The 18,295-nt window shown below is 37.6% G+C and overlaps 1 protein-coding gene across 1 annotated transcript in view; it reads right to left on the reverse strand.

Moving 5' to 3' along the window:
* The window catches only part of LOC105499700 (interleukin 1 receptor accessory protein like 2), a 1,280,649-nt gene that overhangs the window by 595,281 nt on the left and 667,073 nt on the right, over positions 1-18,295 (reverse strand). Inside the window, exon 4 of the mRNA XM_011772467.3 lies at positions 15,773-16,046. Coding sequence (XP_011770769.1) covers positions 15,773-16,046 — 274 coding nt within the window. The remainder of the gene's footprint in view (positions 1-15,772; positions 16,047-18,295) is intronic.

The raw sequence follows: 18,295 nt of genomic DNA on the forward strand, positions 1-18,295 counted from the left end.
CAACTAACTGGATCCAGTAGTGCCCATCTTCCCACCCCACCCAAATTGTGACAACGAAAAATCTCTCCAGATATTGCCAGATGTCCACTAGAGGGCAAAATCGTTACGAGTTACCTAGGGAGGGTAGGCTCAGGGGTCAAATGATGGTAGGCAGTGGGACATTAGAGCATAGGGTGGAGTGAGGTAGAGTAGGGGGCATGAGATAGAGGGCCTTTACTTCTTTATATTCTTGTGTTTTGTGAAAGTAAAATAATGCAATGTTCACAGAAATACAAAACAATACAAAGAAGTTAATTTACTGGGTGGATGGGTTTGGAAAGGCCACTTCTTCCTCTGGAACAGAAGGGAAAAGGAGAGCAGACACTGTGTAGGAACCCAAGGAGTTTCCTGCCTTTGTGTCTGTTAGACAAGGCACCTGAGGGTAAGGACAGAAGATTGGGGTGGAGGTGGGACAGTGGTACCTTTAGGAATAAGTTCGGGGATGGGGTGGAGACTGGAGGAGAGGGAGGAAAGGATCATCAAGCTGCATAAAAAACACGGTTGAAAGAAAATCAAAGGGGAGAGCAGTGGGACCCTAGGAGGGGGCACTAGAAAGGAAGGTGAATAATTCCAGGAAGGAGACCAGACACTTATCTCTCTGGTCCTACAAACTGTTTTCATAACTATTTTTTTCAGCAAAACATTGAATCAGTTTGCTTGGATTTGGGTTTTATATTTGGTAGGATTATGGAAAGATATTAACATTTTCATGATTTCCTGTGTTATGCATATTAAAGTTTTTTTCTCTGTAAGTCCAGAGGAAAGGTTTTAATACATAAAAATTATTTCTACTTCCATCACTGAATATCCTCTACAAACCCAGCAGAAGCAATCTCACCTGACCTTTGAGCCCTTGGGCAAGCATGCTTAGTGAGATGGGCAATTACAGAGGAAGACAGCTTTAAAAACAATGCTGCTAGGAGAAAGGCCCAGCTCTGATGGGTGAGAGAAGGGGATGGATATTTCATGGGGACCAATGACTTGGTCAAAAATAGTGAGTTTTACCTCTAGAAAAGCTATAATGGTCCTCTCTGGGCTTGCCATTTGAGATAACAACAAGCAAAGTGGTAAAAGGCAAAAACCAGGGAAGCTTTCATTGACCTCTTTTTTTCTGATCACCCATCCATGTGCCAGTAAGTCAAACTTGGCTATACCTGTCTCTAAAATAATGGAAAGTAAAATTAAACTATATTTTATTTAGAAACAGCAGTGAAATTTTATCTTTGTTTCATGTCATGTGGAATCAAAGTCAAAAGTTGAGCAGAGTGTGTATATAGTGACATTACCTAATATAGAAACTTCCCTAAATGCTTAAAAATCAGAATTTTCTGTGACTTTGTACCCTGCTGTAAAATACTGACATTCTCAATATTATTATTTGGACTGTCACCTCGCAAAATTGCCTTCCTGTCATCTATTTCTATTGGTAAAACAATATACTAAAAATGATTCATGTGAGCAAATTTAAAACTCCCAGACCCTACTGATCTGAGGGTTTCAGCCAGTAAGTCAATAATCAGCATGTATGGAAAGCCTCCTCTGTGTGTGGACAGTGTGCATGGTGCTTAAGTGGCAATCTTTAGACTGAGCTTAAAAGGAGGAGAGAGAGATCTCTTGCTCAAGAGTAAAAGAGAATAATGTAAATATGAAACATGGTCAAGCCACTTTCCTTGTAGGAAGTAAAGGGAAGGCACTAACAGGGGATCAGGGTAACAGGACTAAAAAATTAAAAGTGTATATACTATATCTCTACACTCAGGTACGTGTATATTGCCTTAGTGTTGAAGAGTGAGATCTGGTCTGGAAACGAGTGTGTAGATTAGTATTGGCTTGGGTCTTGCTTGAATGTGATCAAGGCCCCAAGGTGGAAAAATACATTACCCCTCTCACTTAGCTTTTCTCTATCTCATATTTATAGATACAGACTATACCCAACAAATATTAATGAGCCATCTTACCAAGCTGAATCACTCTTCACTGTGGTGAGAGAGTGGGGATGGTTCCATGTGAATTTATCAACACCTGTGAGAAAACTGGTTGGAGTACATGCTAAGACTAACAATGCTTTAGTCAGCAGCATTGCCTTTCTTTAATGAGGGTCAGGTCATAGAAGGGAATTTGCCTCCTTTAAATATACATTTTCTCTGTGGAAACATCATCTGCAAAACATGCCTTATTACCTGACTGCAAGTTAAGGTGCTCATTAGTTGAGTCTTTCAGCTTTTTTTCTAAGAATTGGTCAATGTCTAAAATACCATGTTTCAAAAACATCTGAAACCTTCATAAAGCAAGTATTGTTAGGTTCATACTCAGGAAAAAAACACCTCAATAAATCCAGGTTCTGACCAAATTTACCTCCCTGTTTTTCCCTGTGTATGGCCCATGTTTTACTACCTCCTTGCCCTGGGACATTGTTTTATCTGCCTGGGAAGACCTCTACTATCACCACCTGTTTAGATCCTCAAGAGTCACCTCAAATAAGCCCGATTCTATAAGACAAAAGCTATTTTTCCTACTTACTGTACTATTACTTCATCTTTCCTATAGCACATATCACTTTCCCTTATGTATGATGGAATAAAAGCCATCAAGTTAGTGTTTGCAGCTTTTCCCTTCTTCTTGCCTTCTAAACATAATTCTCTTTTTCACTGCATTAGTCTTTTTAAATGCAACAACTTTTACAAGATCCTTGGTATGGCAGGTTAGTTCCTGAAATTTTATTGTGCAGAATAGGAGTAATGGGCAGAAAGAGCTGAAGAATTGCAAGGAGCACTGCTAGTTTAATTAAATTACATTGGAAAGGGCAAAAAAAAAGAGCTTCCTGAAAGGAAAACAGTGCTAGAGGATGAGAAAGGGCAAAAAGAGAAGAAACTTGTAGGGGATGCATTCCAGGAAGAGTTTTTTAGCAGGTAATGAGAGGAGCAATGAGAGAGGTTTCTGGGCAGCTGAAATATACAAGAGATACTAGGAGTGACAGTAATGTGAAAAGATGATTTTTGTTGCTGCGAGTTACACATGGGCTTATCTTTGATATTTTTTAAGAGACTACAGTAAATCTATCCTCAGACTTTAAAAAATATGTTTAGTTGCTAGACTATGTTTTCTAGGATACAATTTAATGATGAGTCACATGGGAGTTATGCTTGTTTGATTGTGATATGTATACATGTCCTAACTCCCCTTTTGACTTGTTATAAGTCTGGAGCCCTATCATTCACTTTTGCTTTTTTTAGTACCCTCTGCACAGGAGGTACTCAATAAATATTTGTTTAATGAATAATAAATACCTAAGAGCTAAAAGGATATTGGCTGAAAAACATCACTTTTATTAAAAACAAACAAAAACAAAACAAAACTGTAGTTAGGAAGGAATGAGATCTCATTTGTGTTCTACTGTGAACATTTTCAACTTTTTTTTTTATTATTATACTTTAAGTTCTAGGGTACATGTGCATAACATGCAGGTTTGTTACATATGTATACTTGTGCCATGTTGGTGTGCTGCACCCATCACCTCATCAGCACCCATCAACTCGTCATTTACATCAGGTATATCTCTCAGTGCAATCCCTCCCCCCTCCCTCCTCTCCCCTCCCCATGATAGGCCCCAGTGTGTGATGTTCCCCTTCCCGAGTCCAAGTAATCTCATTGTTCAGTTCCCACCTATGAGTGAGAACATGCAGTGTTTGGTTTTCTGTTCTTGCGATAGTTTGCTGAGAATGATGGTTTCCAGCTGCATCCATGTCCCTACAAAGGACACAAACTCATCCTTTTTTATGGCTGCATAGTATTCCATGGTGTATATGTGCCACATTTTCTTAATCCAGTCTGTCAATCAGACAAAGGGCTAATATCTAGAACCTACAAAGAACTCAAACAAATTTACAAGAAAAAAACAAACAACCCCATCAAAAAGTGGGCAAAGGATATGAACAAACACTTCTCAAAAGAAGACATTTATGCAGCCAACGGACACATGAAAAAATGCTCATCATCACTGGCCATCAGAGAAATGCAAATCAAAACCACAATGAGATACCATCTCACACCAGTTAGAATGGCGATCATTCAAAAGTCAGGAAACAACAGGTGCTGGAGAGGATGTGGAGAAATAGGAACACTTTTACACTGTTGGTGGGATTGTAAACTAGTTCAACCATTATGGAAAACAGTATGGCGATTCCTCAAGGATCTAGAACTAGAAGTACCATATGACCCAGCCATCCCATTACTGGGTATATACCCAAAGGATTATAAATCATGCTGCTATAAAGACACATGCACACGTATGTTTATTGTGGCACTATTCACAATAACAAAGACTTGGAATCAACCCAAATGAACATTTTCAACCTTAAGGTGAATGGAGGGAAGTAGTGTCATGCAATGAGTTTTTGGAAAAGATAACCATACATTTATGACACCTGATTATATTCATTCTAGCACTTTGTCATATACTGATGTATATGTTTCTCTAATTGATTCATCATGAGTCTTATATATTAGAGGTTTTGAAGTCACAGTAAACAGACAAAAAGAGCCATTTAAGGATATATATGCTTCAAAATTAATCTCTATTCTTTGGTGGAAAACAACTTTTAAGCACTTCTGTATATGTAAACTGAAAAGTGATCACAAAGGATTTTAAACTTGGTAAAACAAGAAGTCTGGTTCTCTGAAAATTCTTGCTTTAACTTAATCATCATTTTTCATGAACTTAGAATCTCTATTTCATTGCCCTCTGTTATCCATCTTTAATTAATAAAATTCTATCCTCATCACCAGACAATAATGTTCACTGATGAAACTAAAAACACACAGAACCACAGAACATTTTATAGGCAAGAATTAACGTAAATAACCATATCTCATTTATTGTAATATACAAATACAGATTACTATAAAAAACAGTGAAAATAGATAATAATTGAGAAGACAGTAGAGAAAACTGATAATGTGTATGAGCTGTGGAGTCAAACCTGTCCAAATCCCAGCTCCATCATTTACTACCCATGTGTCCTTGGGCAAGTTCTTTACTTCTATAAGTATCAGTTTTATCATCTTCATTAATATGACCTACCTCATGAGTTATTCTAAGGATTAGTACAATGCTTTCATATAATAAAAGCTAAAAAATTATAGCTAGTAGTAGCAGTGGCGGTGGTAGCAAAAGTAGAAATAAGAGATAATGTATGGAGTGCTTACTCTATGTCAGTATTGGTGCTAAGTGCTCATCAGCATTCTCTGACGTAGGTACTATGATCTTTGTTCATCTCCAAGTCTTCTCTCTCAATTAATAGCACCATGATTCACCCAGTTGCTTCAGTCAAAAGCAACAGGAGTCATCCTTTACTGAGCTTTTTCTCACATCCAGGACATCAGTATGTCCTATCAGCTCATCCTTCAATACATATCTGGGATTCATTCATGTCTCCCTATTTTTATAGCTACCACCACAATCCAAGCTACCATCACATCTCTCCTCAACTAATACAATTGCTTCTCAACTTGGTCTTCTTGCTTGTCTCCCTTGTAGTTCATTCTTACCAGGCAACCAAAGTAATCATTTTTAAAATGGAAATTGGATCATGTTACTCTCCAGTTTAACAAAAATAAATACTAATTTTATCTCTGATTACTAATTTAAAAATTAACTTTTTATTCTGGTCCATAATATGCAACAGCATCTGTCCTCTGTTCTCTGCCTGCTTTTCCAGCCTTATCTAGTAGCATTATTCTCCAGCTTACCACACTCCAACCAAAATGCCCTTCTTTAGCATTTTTTTTTTTTTGACAGAGCCTCGCTCTGTTGCCTAGGCTGGAGTATAGTGGCACAATCTCAACTCACTGCAACCTCCACCTCCCAGGTTCCAGCAATTCTCTTGCCTCAGCTTCCCAAGTAGCTGGGATTGTAGGTGTGCACCACCAGGACCGGCTAATTTTTGTAGTTTTAGTAGAGACAGGGGTTTCACCACGTTGGCCAGGCTGGTCTCAAACTTCTGACCTCGGGTAATCTGCCTGTCTCAGCCTCCCAAAGCGCTGGGATTACAGGCATGAGCCACTGCGCCCAGCCCTTTCTTTAGCTTTCTTGAATATAACAAGCCTGTTCCCATTTCATTACCTTTGCACATGGTATTCACTTTGACTGGAATACTGTGCCCCAAGATTTTCACAAGACTGGCTCCTTCTTGTCATTCAGGTCTCAGTTTGTATGTCACTTTCTCTGTGAAGCCCTTCTTGACCACCTAACTGAAAGTGGCCTCTCCGTCAGTCACTCCTCTAACATGACCCTTCTTCATTCTCACCAGTGTAGAATTATGATTACCCAGTGTAGTCTTGTGATTGCATTAGTTATTTGTATGTTTTCCCAACTCTAGAATGGAAGCTCCATTACTTTAATCTCTCCTTCAATGCATTTACTCAACACCTAATGCAAGTGTTCAAAATATTTTAAGTTGAATAACCAAATGGGTCTTTATTTTCCATGTAAGGAAAAGCAAGGCACAGGTCACACAGCCATAATATACCATTACTCCCTAGGTTAATGCTGGAGTCAGAACCAATAGTTCAGAGTTTGCAAACTGTGAGTCCCCTGGTTGAACCTGAGTAGTCATATAAATTGCTCAAGGTCACACAATTTGTAAGTAATAAAACTGGGATTTGACTCCAATCAGTTCAGCTCCAGAGACCATAATCCTAATAGGACACAGTAGTAGTATTAATAGTGATATAGAAGATTGCACCACAGTGTTAGGTGTAGAAGAGTCCTAGCTAGTTCAGTAACTCTTAGTAATTCCTCCTTTAGTAACTGCTTAAAGGCAGATGCTGTGTCATAATTTTCTCTTGGGTTCACCACAGTGAAAGGCACAATATTAGTCCATATAAGCATTGAATGGATATTTTCACTGAAGTTACTTTTCATGCCTGGGACTAGAGTTATTGCACATCTTCAGTCCTCTGCCCTTTTAAAGAGTTGTTGTTTCATCATTGACAGGAAGGAAGGTGGAGGAGAAGCACCACTTTATAGCAATAGAATCCTCTTGATAGAATACCTATTTCAGTACACTGTAGCTAGCAATAAGGACCCCTATACTGATGGGTGCATTTTTTTGGAGACTCCAATAGCCACACAAGGGATTAAGCTGGAATTGAGCCTGTTGCCACATAAAGGGACACCATATGACTCTACTACTGAATGCTCAAATGTACTCTAGGGAGAGTGGCTGGTTTCCTTTAATCTGTCTTGCCATTGGAGTGTTGATTTTCCTGCTTCACTTCAATACAGATAAAACCTGCTGCAGCCCTACTTTAAGATGACTATACCATCACTCTCTAGGTTAATGTTGGAGTCAGAACCTATTAGTTTAGAGTGTGAGAACTGAGTTGAATGGCTGAATCTGAGTATGGGCTTTTTTGGACAGGAGAGTCCCATAAATTTAAACATTGAGAAATTTCACACAATTATTCAGATTTCAAAACATCAGAAAAACTGGCAACATTGGGCCTATATCCCTAGTGCCCTCTAACATTAAGGGGTCAGAAAGAACATGAGGAGCCAGGAAAAGAACTTATGAAATAGTAACTGATAGAGTATGAGGAAAGCCAAGAGAGTACTGTTCTCTGGAAGTCAAGTAAAGAATATTTTATCAAAAAGAAGGGAGTGATCAACTATGCCACATGACATTACAGGTCAATAGGAGAACTGAAAATTGACCTGCCCATTGGATTTGGCATTGTTGTGGTCATCAGAGACTTTTATAAGAGCAGGTTTGGAAGAGCGGTGAAGGTAAAATTTTGATTGGAATGGGTTTACTAGAGAATGAGTGGTGAAGAACTCAAAACTGAATGCAGACAACTCTTTTTTTATAAATAGTTTTATTGAGATATAATTGATACACAAAGAACTGCACATATTTAATGGGTACAGGTTGAAGGGTTTGGACATATGTAAACAACCATGATATCATTACCAGATAATTCTTTAAAGTAGTTTTTTCCAAATGGGAGCAAGAAACTGGGAATAGTGGCTGTCAGGGAAGTGGAGTTGAGAGGATTTTTTTTAGATGGCATAAATATTGATCTATATATATGCTGATGGAAATGATCCAGTAGAAATAGAAAATTTCATGATATGGGAGAGAGAGAGAGGAGGATTGCTCAGGTGATGTTCTTGGGTAAGCAAATAGGGATAGAATCTGGTGTACACATGAAGTGACTTGCCTTACATAGAAGCAAGGCCAATTCACCAGTGGTAACAGGCTGGAAGGCAGAATATGTAGGTACAGATGACAGTAGGTGGGCAGATCTAGTGGCAGATTTTCCTGACTACATCATTTTTTTTTTTCTGTGAAACTGGAAGCAAGGGGGAGGAGATATTGAAGACCTGAGGAGTGGAGATGATATAAAATAGTCATCTAGGCAGATGGGAGACTGAATGGTCTAATATAAAATAAAACTACCTGGTAGCATTAAAGGTCAATTCGAGGTCCCTGACAATGAATTTAAGGTGAAACCAGTCAATGTTATTATATATTTTCCTTCAGCCAAGTTTAGCTGCAAGGATGCAGGCATAGTATAGATGGACAGTTAGGTTTAAACAGTGTTATGGTTTCCACAAGCAAGTAAGATGAAGGGAGAAAGGGTCAAGAGAAGCAAGAGGGTGTATATGGGAGTGATTATAATGATTGATCCACTGAATTGGAACTATGCTAGATGGGAAGAGAACAAGGTACAGTGAAAAACATGTGAGATCAATGAGAAGGAGGTCTGGGTGGAATCAATAGATTATTAGAGGTAAGGTATATAAAAAAATGAGCTAGAAAAATAGGAGGTAGTGGCAATAGAATAGAATGCATGAAATGAGATTATGGAGGGGATTGCTGCAACTTCCAACACTCCAAAATGTTTCAGGTGGCCTGCCACACTCATCACATTACCTTCTTGACCTCTGAAAAGATTTTGAGTTTGCAACCCTGCATTAGGTTAAAACCTTGATTCTGAGCAAAACAGCCATAAAACAAAGTCACTTAAGATTGTGCAATGATACAAGGGATGAAACTAAAAAGTATATATAAATACCAGTGTTAGCCAACTCATCAGTGACTATTTGAGAACAATTCTTCTTTTGTGGTTATCAAATATAACCTATTAATTCTTACAAAGCAGGTACTCCTGTTGACTAAACTGTAAACATCTGCTTCCTTCCAGTAAATAAACTGAATGAAGTTGAAATTGCATAGTTAATGTACAACAGTATGGTTATATTTCTAAACATTAAAACATCTAATTTAATGCTAAAGAAATGAAAATAAAGTAAAATGGTTACTTCTTTGCTATTTTAAAATTTATTTATATAATTTTATTAACAAGTAGGTTATCAAATTGCCATGAAAAATATGGAATCAGAGACTCCTGCTTATAACCAAAAGGAGGTAGAAAAATAACTAATTACATTTCATTTCAGGAATGAAATTCCTGCTGTCTCAAGATCCTGCTGTACTATCTTGATCTTTTCTGAGGTCAATTAATTCTATAAGATCCAGGCTTTCATTTTTCTGACAAGAAACTATCTGCTGTCCTGGAAATTGCTACCTGGGCAACCGAATTGTTGACACTTAACTTTTCACGGATCAATAGTTAAGTTGGAATTGAATTATGAGATATGTTCACTGTCCTTGAAAATCTCTTGGTAACCGCAATGGGAAGTAGGGTAGGAGACTGGAAGGTGCTAAGAGCTATTTCTTTGTGTCTGATGCAGACTAGAGCATCACTTTCTTTTCTAAAGACACAGGTCTCCTTGCAATATGTCATAAAGTGAGTCCCATGATATGTATTCAATGAATGTTTATTGACTGAAATAAAAATACTTGCTTATATATGATGCCTAGGTATTTATAGGCCAGGATCATTTAAGTGACGATAAAATCAGGTAAAATTACTGTATTCTTACATTTATTTCTTTTTATTTTTTTTTGTTATGGACTATTTCAAACATAATCAAAAAAATACACAGGGTAATATGATGAATCCTCATGTACCCACCATATAGATTCAAAAATTAGCAACATGCTATACTTTTCGTTTCAAATGTATTCACTCCCTTAACTTTTCTTCTGATGTTGTTTTGCTGGAGTAATAATCATTCAAACGTGAATTGATTATTCACATTTGAAATCACAGCAATTGTGCTCCTGGCTAGATATATACTAAGGAACTGTTCAGAAAGATGTTGTGAGGCATTCAGATTTTGAGAACCTCACTTCTTTCAATGACTACTAGAGACCAAAAATATTTGGATAATGCTTCCCATTTTATAAGGGAGCTCCTTGTTCTGTTTACCTCGTTGCAGAGGTAAATGGTCATAATAATTTTGAACCTCTAACTGATTCCCTGCACTCAGTCATAATTATCCCTAAATGTTAGGTTTTTACAGGTGTTCAATTATATTTAATTGTGTGTGTGTGTGTGTGTGTGTGTGTGTGAAATGGAGTCTCACTCTGTCACCCAGGCTGGAGTGCAGTAGCACAATCTCAGCTTACTGCAACCTCTGCCTCCTGGTTCAAGCAATTCTCGTACCTCAGCCTCTCGAGTAGCTGGGATTACAGATGTGCACCACCATGCCCGGCAAAATTCTGTATTTTTAGTAGAGACCGGGTTTCACCATATTGGCCAGGCTGGGCTTGAACTCCTGGCCTCATGTGATCCACCTGCCTCGGCCTCCCAAAGTGCTGGGATTACAGGCACAAGCCACCGCACCCAGCCAATTGTTATTTTCAATATCTGTGAATTCAATGCATGATCATATGACTATATCTATCTTCATTCACAGCTTAAGTCACCCCTTGTTCCAAGTTGTTGAGAAAATGATATGTGAGATTTTGTCAAATAAGATTACCTTCATCATTTTTATCCTATTAATTCATGCTTCCATTGCAAATACTGGTGTAATTCTTGGATTGGCACTGTCTCTCAAAATATGACTTAATCCTCTACCATTCTCATATTACCAGCCCATTATTATGCTTGGAAATTCAACTAATCACTCTTGAGACTGGCCAAAGAAAAATTTAAAAATTATTCAGTAGCCAATTGGCTACTGAAAGTTCACAAACAGTAATTTTTTCTTGCTGTCATTCAAATGCGTGGAGAATATTACTAAATATTTCATATCTTCATTTTTAATCACAATGACATCAGTAGAGTAACTTTTAATGAGATCAATAAAACATAGAAAAGTCATCCTTGATTACCTTCAAGTGGTATCAAACTGGAGATTTTAGGTGAATACTGACATTGTCAAATTAAGAGCCCTTTTCACTATAAATGTCACTCTTGGAAATTGCATAAAATCACCTATATGGACTGAATTTCTCACCTGGCACATAGTAGAAGTCAGTGGCCACTACTAGATATGAAAAACAGGTTCATTATTTACAGACAGATGCTATTTCACTTATATACCTGGAATAGATTTATGTATCTCTGAGTTGACAAAAGACTGGTTGATTCTGTTAGAATAGTGATTTCCAAACATTTTTTTCCTTACTAAGGCACACATGGGAGATTATATTCAACAGTTCCACCTATCTCTATCAGTCCCAATAGCTCCCTAAGGCTTGCTGCACAAAAGTTAAAAAGTCACCCGTTATATTTGAATCTTAGTGGAATTATTTTATCTTCTATTGGTCTAGATGTGAGTTGAGAACCTCTGACTCAGATGGTATCCAAAATACACGTAAAAATGGCAAATCTGAAATGTACTTTAAAGAGAGGGTCACCTATAGGAAAGGACTTCAGGGACCTTGGGAAGTTCCACTATCCCTAAAGTACTCCTTCACAATCTATGACTTTGTTTAAAAGCAAATAGACTGTCAGCTGAGAGGACTCAGAAGCAACAACACCCCAGTAGCAATGAGCATACCTAGCAACCAAATCTAGGTTTCTAATGCAATTATTCATTAGAAAAACAGGACTCCTTGGAAAAATGGCTAATTCTAGAACTGGGGCACGAAATATATAAGATAAACCTGGAGCATCTTTCTACAATGTAAGGAAATGCCAAAAAAATAAAAAATAAAAAATACAACCACCACTCCATGATGATAGAGTTATATCAAAGGGACAAATGAGCCAGCTGAAAGAGCTTCCTGTGGGCAAAGGTGGAAGAATTTGAGCGAGAAAATTAAGTAGAATTGCATTACAAGTCTGTGTATAATATAAATATTAATGAGTCCATACTGATATAAATAAATGATGGAACGCATAAGTAAGTTGGGAAGGGGAGAGACAAATTTCCATGCAGAAGAATTTGAAATAATTTATGTAGATATTTCTTCTTAAGTGTGGACTGTGAATAATAACTTTCTTCCAAAGACTACAGTATGGAAAGGAAGAAAAAGAAAGAATAAGTTTACAGAGAAAAATTATAAACACTACCTCAAGCCAGGTGATCAAAGTCAACATCAACAGTTATGAGTCATATTGATACTTTATACCCTTGATACAACATGATGAGGATGGTATTTTACCTTTGTAATCTTCCTCCTCAAAACATATTACCCCAGTCTAACCATGAGAAAAATATCCAGATAAATCCCAGTTGAGGACTATTCTACAAATTATCTGACCAGTACACCTCAAACTGTCAAGGTAATCAAAAATGAGGAAAGTCTGAGGAACTGATGCAGCCAAGAAGAGCTTAAGGAGACATGACAACCAAATACAATGTGCTACCAGAGATGGGATACTGAAATAGAAAAAGAGGCATTAAGGAAAAACTGAAGAAATGTGAAGAATATATGGACTTTAGCTAATAATAATGTACTACTATTGGTTCATTAATTGTAACAAATGTACTACAGTCATGTAAGATGTTAATAAAATGGGAAAGCTGGATATAAAGTGTACAGGAGCTCTACATTATCTTTGCCATAATTATGTAAATCGAAGACTTCTTGAAGTTCATTGAAAAGCAAATAGTGGATTTTTATTACAGCACCTTTTGTAGCGACAAAATACTGGAAATAAAGTGTATACTCATCAATACAGAAATGATTGACTGAACTGTGGCTTCATAAAATATTAAGCAACATACAATATTATATATTTAACCCTTCAACCCAGCAATGCCATTATTAGGTATATACCCAAAGGAATATAAATCAGTCTACCATAAAGACACATGTACATATATATTCATTGCAGCTCTATTCACAATAGTAAAAACATGGAATCAACCTAAATGCCTATCAATGGTAGACAGGATAAAGAAAATGTGGTACATATATATATACCATGGAATACTATGCAGCTGTAAATAAGAATGTCCTCTGTAGCAATGTGGATGGCCATTATCCTTAGTAAAATAAGGAACAGGAAGCCAAATATTGCATGTTCTCACTTATAAGTGGGAGTGAAACAATGAGAACACATAGGTACAAAGAAGGAAACAACAGACACAGTGGCCTCCTTGATGGTGGAGAGGGGGAGAAGGGAGAGAATAAAAAAACTACCTATCAGGTACTATGCTTACTACCTGGGTGACAAAATAATCTGTACACCAAATCCCCATGACATGCAGTTTACCTGTATAACAAACCTGCACATATACCCTTGAACCTAAAATAAAAGTTAAAAAAAAAAAAAGCTCTCTATCAATTGACTTGGAGAAATTTATACCATGTATTTTTACTAAGCAAAGAAAATGCAGAGAAATCTATAATCCTCTTTTCATTTTGTAAAACAATGAGGAGAAAATACCCATGTCAGTATGTTTGTATAATTAAAACAGTAGGGGAAATGCATGTAAGGATACATACTAAGTTGTTAATATTGCTAGGAGTAAGGGAATGGGTTTAGAGCAGAGAAGGGAAAAGAGGGGAGGTAACAAGACTGAAGACATTAACAGACCTGGGGAAGTAGAAGGGAAAAGAGGGGAGGTAACAAGACTGAAGACATTAACAGACCTGAGGAAGTAGCAACAATTTGTTTAATAATTCATTGTAAGCTTAGCACCTGTACATAGTTGACTGATGCTTTGCAAATAAAACTTTAAATTTGTGAAAACAACAAACAAAAAGCAAATGGTGTAGTGGGAGGAGAAAAGAGATAATTTTGATTGGTGGGTTTTTAATGACAGTGGGGGATGGAGAGGAGACAAGCAGAGAGGAGATAAGCAAGGAAAGAGTAGCAGCACTCTAGAGAATATAGTGTCAGTCACTAAAGCTGAATTACATCTACTTCTCAATTTTGCCAAGAGCTGCCCAAGTAAGAGAAAATATTGCTTAACACTAAGGGTGTGATCAGAATGATTGCTGTTCTTCCAAGATCCTGGAGATTTTGCCCACCACAAACAGACTAAACTCACCATTTGCTCCCCCGTCACTCCACTTTTTTACCCTGCACACAAAAGTGATTCTTAGAGCATCCAGAAGGCTCTCTATTTATATACCACCTTGTTCTCCCGGCCTTTTGAACAATGAGGCTTCACCAGGGGCTTCCAAGTGCTTTTGATGAGGAAGTGACATAGCTTTGGCATCAAAGTTCACAGGACACAAAAATAGGAAAGGTCTGCATTTCCAAGGAGTTAAAATCAAATAGTAGAGTACAGGTCCCTGGTGAGCAAGATCAAAGACTCCCAAAATTGCAGAATTGAAAGGTGGCTTAAAGGTCGTCTCAGCTACCTACTTAAATACCTAATCTAGTCTCTATTTGAGATGCTAGATGCTAGAACCTAGATTCTATCACTGGGGTAGAGGGGGAAGGGAGAAAATACTGTAGAATCCCTAAGGGAAAAACATACGCTTTTTACTGTAAACTTCTTGCAAGCAAGTATTGTGTCTGTGATATCTTCCCACTATAGTACCCAGAAACTCAGGATGACTGTGTATTTACAGAGCTCCATGTTGATTATTTAGACACAGTGGACTCAAACTCGCATTGCAAAATCTATGAAGGATTTCACCAGTAGTACATTTGCTGAGAAATCTCCCAGAAGCATTTGAAACTATTTTTCATCAACAAGAAAGGCAAGATCATGGCTAAAATGATATTTTAGATCATTTTCATGACCAGATATCAAGATAATTGAGTCAACTAGCTGTATGTAAAACTAATTGTTAATATAAGACCCTGGGGCAGGGGTGGGGTGAGGGAAGAAATGAGTCAGAAATTTTTCTTTTTTTTTTTTTTTTTAATTTTTCGAGATAGAATCTTGCTCTGTTGCCCAGGCTGGAGTGTAGTGGCGCGATCTCGGCTCACTGCAACCTCTGCCTCCCGGGTTCAAGCAATTCTCCTGCCTCAGCCTCCCAAGTAGCTGGGACAACAGGCACCCACCACCATGCTCAGCTAATTTTTGTATTTTTAATAGAGACAGGGTTTCACCATATTGGTCAGGCTGGTCTCGAACTCCTGACCTCAGGTGATCCACCCGCCTCGGACTCCCAAAGTGCTGGGATTACAGGCGTGAGCCACTGCGCCCGGCCCGAGTCACAAAATTTTCTAAATTAAATAAGCACACACAGTAAATGGGAATTCTACTTTATGAAAAACTAATAGGAATTTGCTATGTAGTTCTGACAGATAATTAGAACTGGAATTTACTGAAGCTCCACATGTACTGCAACCTTTCAAGAACATATCCATTATACAACATGAGGCATACCTATATGTACTCAAGTCCCACTCAAAAGACTATCAGCCATGTAACTGGACAATGTTTTCACACAACACTCACCTTAAAACACAAGTGTAGAATCCACTGTCTTGTGCCTCAGCTGAGTGAAACCATATTGAATCTTCCTCTTTACTCATCCTGACCTCTGAAAAGATGATGGGCTCTTCCAAATCACCTTTGTTTTTGTACCACATAAGCCTGAGCCCAGTGCTCTGAGCTGTGCTATAGTTGGTACGAATATAACTGTAGAAAAGGGCACATTTCACTCGGACTGGTTCACCTGCCAAAGCCATGTATGTCTTGAGATCCACTGACCAATCAATGCAGCCATCCACTGAAAGAAAATCAGAAGAGGCGTAAGATACAGTGAGCATTGTTGACAATAATAGTGTGAGCAGTAATCATCACCAACATATCCTAAGTGCTCCTCATAGATTACTTCATTCAATCTTCCCAGTGACCCTATGAGATAGACTTGTATCCTGCTTAAACCTTAGTAAGCACAGTCCCTGCTCCAGCCTTGTGCCTTTGGGGTATCTTCCAATCTTCTGCAGCCACCTTCTGCTTGGGATAGACCAGATTCTTCAAGGAGCTTCAGAACTCGTGCCTGTAGGGTTGTCCTGTGGCATCATGGCCAGGTCCTAATTCCAGCAGAGTGGCCAGGCAAGTTGTTTGCTTCTACTAGCCTTGCAGTATTTCCATCACATTAGCCTGTGAAATTGGACTACTAGAATGACGCTGACATATTGGTTTTAGGTGACTCAAATTGTTTATATAGACAGGAGCCCCACAAAACACTTATTTCCAAGAGACCTCTACACAGCCTAGAAGTAGTCCTGAGATGAATGCTTTTCTTATTATTTTACAAATGAAGACACTGAAACAAAAGAAGTTAAATGACTTTGCTCAAGGTCACACAGCCAATAAGTGGTGGAAAACCAGTCTCTGATTCCAGATTGTGTTCTTAACCCCTACCCTATACTGCCTATGCCTATAATTGTGACAATAACAATTGTGCTATTATTTGCCTTTGAGAAAGTAAATGCTCTAGTTGAAAGCAGTAGGCACCTACAGTAATTATTTGCTGTTATATACATGCTAGTTTTCCATGGTATGACCTATTAATAGCATACATTTAACCATAGGTCAATTTCTCTTTATACCCTAAGGCCTCCCTTTCTGCTTAGCTGCTGAGTGCTCATGGGAATATATTATATTACTGTCAGCTGTAATCAAATAATATTAGGTAGGTAGGTAAATGTACCATTAAAGAAAGACATGTACAGTAAATTCCTTATTTTCCAGAAGGATTAAAAATGAAATGCTGTGGCCAATCTCATATGCTGGTCAATATAATTAGCATAGCTATTTTATTTCCAATCTCTTATTTTCAAAAAAAATTCATCAAATTACACTATATCCCTTCATTTTTCTTGATTACCCTTTAAAAAACAATCATCTCAGATAAATGTATAAACATTGCCATTTTAAAATTATATGTTTCACTTATGATTTTTTGAACTGATCTGCTTCCTTTTTTAGATGTTGAGAACTCTAACCCAGCGTGTTTAATCTTTTAACCTCAGTTGACAGGAAGCTCAGAGCTAAATGCAATGTTCAAGTGTAATAACTATCTTACCTCAGGATTTCACTTTCTCTATATGAGGGGTTCTTGAACTAGGGTTCAAGGACACCCAGTGGGAGGATGCCTGCCTGGGCTTCAAGGTTGTTGGCAAAACAATGTGCCTATTTACACAGGTATACTTTTCTGGGGAAATTTTCCATAGCTCTTTTTTATTTCAGATTTTCAAAGGGGTCTATGGCCCAAGAAAGATTTTGAACTCTGGTTTCTGATCTCTCTTTCTGACTTTGGCTTTCACTGGCCTGCTGCACGTGGGCTGTTATTACACACTGCCTCAACTCCTCTTATAGTATGTGAGGTATTCATTAGAAATAAACAAACAAACAAATAAATAACTCCCTTTAAATTGATAGTGAAGGGCATCTAAACTTTCTTCGAGGATTCAGAGGTATCAGATTCATCACTATGGATTCTGATGATTGTTGTACACTGTTAAAGCCAAGAAGGTACAGTGGTTTGGACTAAATATGTACTGATCACTGGCTGTCTCTTAGGGGTCTTTTTAATTCAGTCCTTGCTATTGGATTGTTTACCTGTCATTTGTCACTACAAAACTTTCAAGAAGGAAAAGAAGGAAACTTGAATTTGTTGAACTTTCTGGGTTATTATAAATTACTAGTGATACACCTCTGGATCAAATACAACTTCAATATTTATTGTTTTATCATCTTTAAATGGATTTTATATTATTCTTTTTATAAATTATCTGTGATACTCTTTGCATGCATTGAAACAACTGAGAGGTAATGATATAAATATTTGTTAGAAAATATATGTTTTCTCATAGCTTGTTTTTCAAAAGTTGGTTAATAGAAACAAAATAAACCCCATGGGAATATTTTTAAAAACTGTTTAATATTTCAGTTTTTGTTTTCCCCTAATCCTAAGATGCACAGCAAATATTTTGAATTAACAAATTTGGCTTTGCAAAATAGCATCAA

The sequence above is a fragment of the Macaca nemestrina genome, chromosome X (assembly GCF_043159975.1).
Source record: "Macaca nemestrina isolate mMacNem1 chromosome X, mMacNem.hap1, whole genome shotgun sequence".
In the NCBI taxonomy this organism is placed as follows: Eukaryota; Metazoa; Chordata; class Mammalia; order Primates; family Cercopithecidae; genus Macaca; species Macaca nemestrina.